Here is an 8,997-nt window from a genome sequence, read left to right on the forward strand (position 1 = left end):
CCTCATTTCTGGCCGAGATTTCCTCCATTTGCTCAAAGATTTGGTCATATATAGTGGTCCAGGAAACTCCTATCTAAATATGTTAAGTACAGGTATATGCAGAAGATATGCGTTAGTCAGTTTAGGAAATAAATTATTTGGTCAGTATAAACCATAAAACCCTTAGAGCACAATATTATAAAGCAACATCAAGTGGTATTCTTTAAACAAACCACTATCAGTATGGCTTCAAGTTCTCAATCTCAACTTGCTACAATTATTAAGAAGATGCAAGGAGCATCATATGTAGGAAGTTTCCTATGCCTGTTAGAAGAACTATCAACACAGTTGAGGAGGTCAATGCAGCAGTAACTAAGTGGTCTAATAGTATTATTGGGAAGATAATTGAGAAAGATACTTTGGATCTCTAGAAAATTAAGAAAGATATCAGTATACAATGGAGAATGTACAAGAAGTGGGAGATGAAAACAATGGGTACAAATATGTTTGTTTTCAAGTAAAAAAAAGAAGGTGATGCGGAAGAGATCAAGAAACAAGCTCCACAGACAGTTATCGAGTATCTGATGATTCTTCAAGATTATAATTCTGCGAAAGATGTGTAAAAATATGACTTCACATACCAAGTTTTCTGTGTGCAGTTCAGGAACTTGAAATTGGAGTATTTAGATGATGATTTGGTCGATAAGATGTGCAAGGAGATTGGTAAGAAGATGGAGGAGGACCCAGAATATGCAAGGCCTAAAGTGGTTAAATTATTGAAGGATAATGTGGAAGTTGATATTACAAAGCCTCTGAGAAGAGGTACATGGGTGCTCAAGGCAGCTTTAGAGGAAAAATGGGTGATTTATCACTATGAAAAACAACCTAGGAAGGTTTGTCCAAAATGTTTCATTCTTCAACACGATACCGAGCGTTGTGAGGAGTATACAGATCAACATAGAGTTCTAAGAATGACGACAGAACAACGGAATAAACACTATGAAGAGAATAAGCATCTCATAGAGGGCATGGAGGAAGTCTCTGATGCTCATGTGAGTAATATGGATACGAATGATAGTGATGGGTCTTGGGCAGGTTATGACTGAAAATGTTGAAGACGATCCAAGGATGCTTAAGAGATCCAGAAAATACGAGTCAGATTCTTACTCGGTTTTGTCGAATGAAACTTCTATTGTTCCTTCCCAAATTCCTATCTCATATGAAAATCGCCTCTATCAAACCCAGCCTCGAAACCAGGTTATACCTCAAATTAATATGAGTGGTAACATTTGTCACACCAAGGAAACTAGTGATTCTCATTTAGATCATGGATTGAGCATGGATAGCACTGCGGGGAAAGAAAAGAATGGTGGAACGTCTGTTTGCTACACAGTGTCTGGAGTTGACCAGACTGCTGCAAGTCAGGTTAGTATTTCTAAACATTCAAAGTATCCCAATCCTTCAAAGGTTTCAAATTTGATAATTACGTCTTAATTTCTTAGTTTGGTTTTTGATTGTGTTTTTAGAGTAATCGATTTAGTTCATGTTTTTTATTTTAAGGGTTTGAATTTTGAATTTTTCTATGAATTTAGGGTTTTAAAATATTTCCCTAGCTGTGATTTTAAGAGTCTCGCTTGATATTTGATTGTGTTTCTAAGGTTTCTGATACCAAATTTTGTGCTAGAATTAGGTCGTATAATATAATTCTGAGGCTTATGGTGTTCCTAAACTGCCTAGTTTTGCATCATAGTACTGAGAGTTTACACAATTCATATTGGCTAATTCCTTGCTTTTCTGTGGAGAATTGCATCATGAAGGTGTTAGCTTGGAATGTTAAGGGGTATGGAAATAAGCAAACTAGGTGGCAATACCCCTTCTCAGACCCAGCTTGATAGGACTAATGCTCATCTGGATAGTATTGGAGTTAGTGATATCAATTTCGTAGGAAACCCCTATACTTGGACCAATAGGAGGAGTGGTAGTAGTCTTGCATTAGAGAGACTTGATAGGGCAATGGCTAGTACTGACTGGCTAAATTATTTTCCTAATGCCATAGTCTATCATCTAGTTGCTTTAGGAAGTGATCATGCTGCAATTTTGCTAGTCAGTTGTAGAGAAGAAAACACAACTAGCAAACCATACATATTTAATAAGTGTTGGTTCATCAACAACACTTGTAAGGATGTTATTATTGGGAATTGGTCCACTAAGGATAGAGGTTCTCATGCTTTTAGGTTCGCTAAATCCCTAAAGAATGTTAAAATTTCCCTAGGTAATTGGAATATGGATACTTTTGGGAATATTCAAACCCAATTGAGGTTAGTCCGGGACCAATTAGGCCTGTTACAGCAACAAGGTTCTAGAGAGTTTATATGCAGAGAGCTTGAAAATAAGTTAAAATAAGTTAAAATACTGGTATGAGGTGCAGAAAGAATTTTATATGCAGAGAGCTAAGGGAAACATTATTAAATTTGATGATAGAAATAAAAAGCATTTTCATGATAAGGTCAAATTTGGGAGGAGAATGACTCAAATCGACACTTTATTTCAAACTGACATTGGTGTCTGGCTGACTAATAGGGAAAGCATAACAGATAATCTCAGAGACCATTTTACTAAAATAAGTAAAACTACTAATTAAACCTGATAATCCTACTGATTTTTTGCATAATATGTTACCTGTGATTAATGAGGATGAGAATTATAAGCTAATTCAAATGTCTTTTGATGATGAAATTAGAGATATTCTCTTCCAAATGCAACCTTGGACTACACATGGTCCTGATGGACACCCGCCGGGTTTCTATCAAAAAATGTTGGATGCAGTTGGTTGTGATCTGATTAGAGTGGTTAAGGATTTTTTTCACTATAGAAACCTCTTAAAACAAATGAATCACAGTTTTATTAGTCTGATTCCTAAATCCGATAAGTCTAGAACTGCAGCTGACTTTAGACCAATTAGCCTAAGCAATTTGTCTTATAAAGTGATATCTAAAATTTTAGCTACTAGGTTAAACCAGGTGATGGATATCTTCATAAGCCCTTTTCAAGGTGCTTTCTTGTCCAACAGAAATATCACGGATAGCATAGTTCTAGCACATGAGCTTGTTCATACAATGAGAAACTGTAGAGAAAAAAAAGGTCTTATGGCAGTCAAACTTGACATGTCAAAATCTTTTGATAGGATTGAGTGGTATTTTGTTATTGCTATTCTGAAAAAACTTGGTTTTCATGAGGTCTTTTGTGACATGATACATGAATGTATATCAACTCTGTCTTCTTCCATATTGCTGTATGGATCTCCAGGTGAGGTCTTTTATCCTACTAGAGGTATTAGACAGGGAGATCCTTTGTCTCCCTACCTCTTTATCATATGCATGGAGTCTTTCTCTAGGTGCTTATTCATGCTGAATGTATTGGCCAGCTTCAAGGTATAAAAGTTACTATGAACAGTCATTCTATCAGTCATTTATTTTTTGCTGATGACTGTTTGTTATTTTCTAGAGCCAATGTTGCAGGTATTAAACATCTGAATGAGATAATTAAGCAGTTTAGTAAATTCTCAGGTTAAGCAATAAACTTAGACAAATCTGGGATGTTTTTTAGTCCTAAAAATGATGACTACATAAAGAATCAGATTGCAGGTATCCTTGGAATTAGGAGAATGGCTCTACAGGATAAATATGTTGGAGTACCTATTCTCATTCAGAAGAACAAGATGGAAACCTTTGGTCATCTAGAGGAACGATTCAAGGATCAGTTGGCTACTTGGAAAGGTAAGTACTTCAACCAACCTGCTAGGACTGTGCTTACTCAACATGTTCTAGGGTCTCTAGTTTCTCACCATTTATCTTTTTCCCAATGCCAAAAAAATTGACTGATAGGATTGATGGTATCAAAATGAGATTTTGGGGTAATAAAAATTTTAGTGGTAGAGGACTTAGTCTTATTAACTGGGACACTGTAGCTAGCTCTAAGATCATTGGTGATTTAGGAATTAGGAAATCAGAAATTATGAATAATACATTGTTAGCAAAAATGGCCTGGAAGCTGCTTACAGAAGGTGACCGTCTAGTTACTACTATAATGAAGGATAAATATTTCTCAGACATAAATCCATTACACTATGAGGAAACTAACAAAGGTTTTTGGGTATGGAGAGGTATATGTAGAGGTCTAGAACAAGTGAGACAGCACTATTGCTGGGAAGTTGGGGATGGAAGTAAAATTTCCGTTTGGAAAGATATATGGATACCGGGCTATAATCATCCACTTAGGTCTAATTTTTACTCTTCTAATATGGAAACAGTTAATCAATTGATTGTTCAGGATAACAAATACTGGAACCTTGATACTTTGAATGCTCTTTTTGATCATCAAACTGTAGCTGATATTTGTAGGATTAGAATTCCTATGAATGGTGGGGATAAGTTGAGATGGGTTCCTGCCCATAATGGTCTATTTTCTGTTAAAACAGCTTACAGAGCTATTGTTTTTAGCAGTCAGGTGAATCAGGTAACTGCAATAAATTTCCCCTGGAAAATGCTTTGGGAAACTCATCTTCCACCTAAGATTTTGCATCTGATCTGGAAATGTGTTCATAATTTTCTTACTACGAGAGATAGACTCTCAAGATATGTGCCAGAAATTCCAGAGACATGTCCTCTCTGTAATTCTGCTGCTGAAACCATTGATCATTTGTTTATTGGATGTCATATTACTATAAACATTTGGAACTCTGTTAATGTTAACTATGCGGATTGTTTTGCTAATATGACTGTTCTGGAATGGATCACAAGCTGGTTTCAACAGTCAAATATTGTGTCGGCATCCACAAATGATACCAAAACTTTAGCAGGTTTCACGATGTGGCATATATGGAAAATGCGGTGTAGTGTGGTCTTTGATAATGCCCAGGTGAACATAGGAAATGCTATAGCACAAATTCAGACCTCTATAACTGAATGGTGTGCTAATCTTAGTAGCTTAAATGTAGTGAATGAAAATAGCAGGATTAGGAGTAGGCAAAGAGTTCCTTGGGTAGCACCACCTCTGAGTTTCACAAAAATAAACTTTGATGCTTATTTTTGTGTGGATACTAATCAAATGGGTGTTGGTTGTGATAATTGATGATGCAGGGATATCCAGGGGGAGTGTGCAAACCAGCAGTAGCGCAAGATGCTGAAAAGGCTGAAGCCTTAGCTGCTGTGGGAAGTATCAAGTGGGCTAAGGAGAAGAATATTAGCAATTTTAATCTAGAGGGTGATAGTTTAAATGTCATAAATGGTAAAGTAGGTGCTGTTAGCTGGACTACAAACATCATTATTATTGATTGTCAATTTCTGCTTAAGTCATTTAATCACCGGTTATGTAAGTATGTATCTAGGGAGACCAATGAGGTAGATGATCTATTAGCCAAGAAAGCTAGAAACAGCCAAAACAATGTAGTGTGGTCTCAATCTCTGTCGAGTTGGGTAGAAACTCTGATTAGTGAGAGACTGGCTATCAATGCAATTCCTTTCTTATTAAATATATATATACATATATATGAAAATGATACTTGTAACAAGCTTTTACGGTATTTCTATGGTAAGAGCAAGCAATATGGAAAACAAAATTGTATAGAGCATTTTCACGTACTAAGTACACTAGCTAGTAGCGGTGTTTTTTCACATAGTCGGTACTTCATGATTGGGCAACTAGCATGAATAGAAAGAATGTCGGCAATGGATGCGCAGATAAAGTTTAGAATGAACAAACCATCTCCTTCTCTTCTGTTTGGAGGGACGCACTACTGATTTAGCATGATTTTTTTTTTTTTTTGGAGAAGTTTGTGACTTAAAAGGGTGCTGAATGCTCGGATAAAGAAGGTGTCAAGGAGTCCATTGTGAAAGATTGATTGCTTATAAAGAAAAAAAGAGATCATGAAAGAAGTGCAGCACGAGCACGTACAAGACAAAAATCACTCTTATTAACATCAAGGCACACAAATGAATTACATTAAAAACAAACAAGCACAACCTTTGGTTCATAAAGATATATTTTACCTCCTCGTTCAAGAATCAGCAAGGGTACCAAATTACTCATCGACGGTCCAGATACATCAATATTTACTACCACTGTGTACGCCCCGGAACTATTCTGCTCCGGGAAATGATTAGTGCAACAGGCACACACTTTGTTTTTGGTCACATCATCCAGGAAGCAATCAGCCATAATACTTATGGGTTCAATTGAATCATCAAATATTTCTCTGCTTCCACAAGTATATATACAGCTACCATTATTTACGACGCACAAGGCCTCCGACAAACTACTTTCCGATAAGATATCAGGATACCACACTTCATGCGTCTTTTTCACAATATTTCCATCCATGTCCTTTATGACGCGATACTGTTCACATTTAAAATCCACTTCTGCAAGTTTCCGTATCATTAGTTTAGAACGAAATTAGTTTTCAGAAGTGGAATTACTATAACTCAACCGCAAATGATTTAAAAACAGTTCTAAAACAAAGAATAACGATAAAATGAAAAAGTATTTTTGAGGCTTATAATCTGACAAGACTCGATCCCAAGGATATAAACAGTATAGAATTACTCACTCGCTGTGCAAGCAAGAGTATTGAAGAAAAAGAGGACGCCGATAAGAAGAATTGCGATGCTGCACCGAGCCATAGCTAACTCTGAATGAATTGCACATACTCACTCAGGTATTCAAGTCTATTTATAGATTCGAGCATCAGCTAGCTCAAGGATTTTATCTGGTTTGTTTTCTAAACGTTTTTAGTTGATGCTGGCTCAAGCGAACTGGATCTGATTACAAGAACCAAAGAACGTTGGCAATGTGAACTCCACATAGCCAGAGCTAGCTCACACGAATATGCTCGATCCATCGAAATTGCCGTGTCTTCTAAGCTATTTTGCCTTCTTTTTTTTGTTTCCTAGCTACATACGTAAGGCAATGACACCTTCATTTCGTTGACTTTGCACTCCGAGTCGTTAACAGATAAGCCAAGGGGGTCGTGGGGCCTGGCTTGTCCTTATTCCTCCCCACCTATGCACATCGTTGGCATTCAATAGATATAGATTTTGGCCGGTTATTTATAAAATTGCACCCGCATGAAACTTGTGCAAATAAGAAATGATTATATTATAGTGTCACTGGTGATTCATTTTAAAATCTTAGAAAGTTTCGGACTGAAATGGTACTGGATGCTGAAGCAAATGAGGAATTACGAAAAATGTAATTTCACTGGAATGTCAACATCTCCAACCAGAAATGGTACTGAAATTCCTTTTGCTTACATATCTTAGCAACGGCACCTTTGGTTGATTATGCACCCTTTCAGGGACGGAGAGCTGACAAGTCTTGTCAATTTCTCTAACAAACAAGCTAATGCAAACGTAGACTTGATGAGCTCTTCGTCTACGTAGCAAAGCTGCAAATTTTTGCTCTTCAACAAAAAACTGATTGCTTCCTCTTCAAAGTCCAATAGCCAACCCAATTTGATGATCAGCTCACATAGTCCTGCAATTTGATCTGCTTTCTCCCACAAAAATCCCTCAGAAAAGTAAGTGGCATATGAAACATTTTCCTTATGCCCAGATGTAGACCCATCCACCTTTTGGGTAAACAGCTTCATATTCTCCCGCTCCCACCGGATCATTTGGCTGACCTAGACCTTTAAAGTGCTGCCAGTAGACAGTTTTAAGCCGTAACTTGCTGTAATGGGTTCTTCAGTCTCAAAGACCATGAGATCAACAAGGTAATTTACCATCTGACGCCTCTTCTCCAAGTCAATTTCAAGAGAAGGATCTGCAAGAAAAGCGAGTACGATTCTGATGAGACCTTTCTTGATGAATGCACCTTTCGCAGCAATTTGCTTGAGCTCTGCAGTATCCAGGAGTGAAGATCCTTCTTTCTTCACGGATTCAGAAATCGTCCGGACACCAATGCTAGCAAATATTTCATTCAGCTTACTCTTAGTCACAGAAAGAAAACTTGGCTTAGGATACCAAACAAATAAAGGGTCCGGGGAAGCCTTCTCTAAAGAATCTTGCAGCTGCAAATCATCTGGAATTAATATCGCATTCTTGTCGAATAAAAGAATGTCATCCGAGCCTTTACTGCTGACTGGCAACTTCAACAACTTCTCTGAAAGAAGCTTCTCTGTCTTTGAGTTCCAGTGCTGAGATACATAAAGCCAAATAGCCCGGCATTCCACAGGCGTTAACTTCTCTTTCTTGCTTTCCCATCCATTCCAAAGCTTGCAGTAATCATCAATATTAGGATATCGGCGAACACCAAAAGCACTGCAGAAATAATTGAGCAAGTCCTTCTCGTAGTGCTTCTCTAAAACATTCAACTGCACGCCAAATAGACAGTCCTTATCATAAATGACACAATCCTCTGGGCAAACCCATTGCCCCGCGTTGCTTCCATTTGGAATAAATATCTGTCCAGATGTTTCATTAACACGCTCTTTAGTAGCTCCTTCGCGAGGCTCCGACTTGAAATGACACAAACATCTGTAAATACGACAAATGACAGTAAACTGAGAATGAGACTCCAAATGGCTAGCAATCAGCGAGCACCCATGTTGATTGTCTACTGTCACCCCTATGGCCTCGAGCTCTTTAGAATAGGATGCAATTTCAGAACAATAAAATGCATCATCGATGAAAGGCCCGTCCTCAGGTTGCAAATTCCATTTAGCATCAAACAACAAACAACTTCCTGGATCTCTGTAACCCATATGAGTCTTCACCCATTTTCTATTCACGTGCTAGGAACTGTTCTGGTAAAGCATTGTTCTCCTTCAACAATATCCTGATGCAATTCATAAGGGAAAGAAAACTTTCCGGAGCGACATCACTAGGATTAGTGGGAATATTGAGCCCAGAAACCACAAACTGCATCCCCGCACTGAATTCAGTAACCACTCCAACTGCCTTCAACTCATCTCTGTACTCCAGATTCCCTCCACCATAGCCTGTATCACTGTCATCAATG

The 8,997-nt window shown here is 37.7% G+C and overlaps 2 protein-coding genes across 4 annotated transcripts; one reads left to right on the plus strand and one right to left on the minus strand.

Moving 5' to 3' along the window:
• The first annotated feature begins 502 nt into the window (after nucleotides 1-502).
• On the plus strand, nucleotides 503-5,548 carry LOC113283881. 3 transcript variants are annotated; one of them, XM_026533263.1, is made up of 3 exons: nucleotides 503-1,404; nucleotides 3,611-3,755; nucleotides 5,118-5,548. In XM_026533263.1, the coding sequence occupies exons 1-3, from the start codon at nucleotides 1,051-1,053 to the stop codon at nucleotides 5,162-5,164; spliced, it is 546 nt and encodes a 181-aa protein (XP_026389048.1). In that variant the 5' UTR covers nucleotides 503-1,050; the 3' UTR covers nucleotides 5,165-5,548. The 3 variants fall into 3 exon arrangements, 2 of the variants coding, with proteins under 2 accessions (XP_026389048.1, XP_026389050.1); XM_026533265.1 differs by having other exon boundaries at nucleotides 516-1,404; nucleotides 3,617-3,755; XR_003327796.1 differs by having other exon boundaries at nucleotides 529-1,404; nucleotides 3,624-3,755.
• Nucleotides 5,549-5,964: 416 nt separating this feature from the next.
• LOC113278299 lies at nucleotides 5,965-6,848 on the minus strand. Its single transcript, XM_026527180.1, has 2 exons — nucleotides 6,587-6,848; nucleotides 5,965-6,398 (listed from the first exon to the last, which is right to left on the minus strand). Exons 1-2 carry the CDS (start codon nucleotides 6,657-6,659, stop codon nucleotides 5,980-5,982), a joined length of 492 nt encoding a protein of 163 aa, XP_026382965.1. The 5' UTR covers nucleotides 6,660-6,848; the 3' UTR covers nucleotides 5,965-5,979.
• Between the last annotated feature and the right edge of the window lie 2,149 nt (nucleotides 6,849-8,997).

The sequence above is a fragment of the Papaver somniferum genome, chromosome 5, assembly GCF_003573695.1.
Source record: "Papaver somniferum cultivar HN1 chromosome 5, ASM357369v1, whole genome shotgun sequence".
Classification (NCBI taxonomy): Eukaryota; Viridiplantae; Streptophyta; class Magnoliopsida; order Ranunculales; family Papaveraceae; genus Papaver; species Papaver somniferum.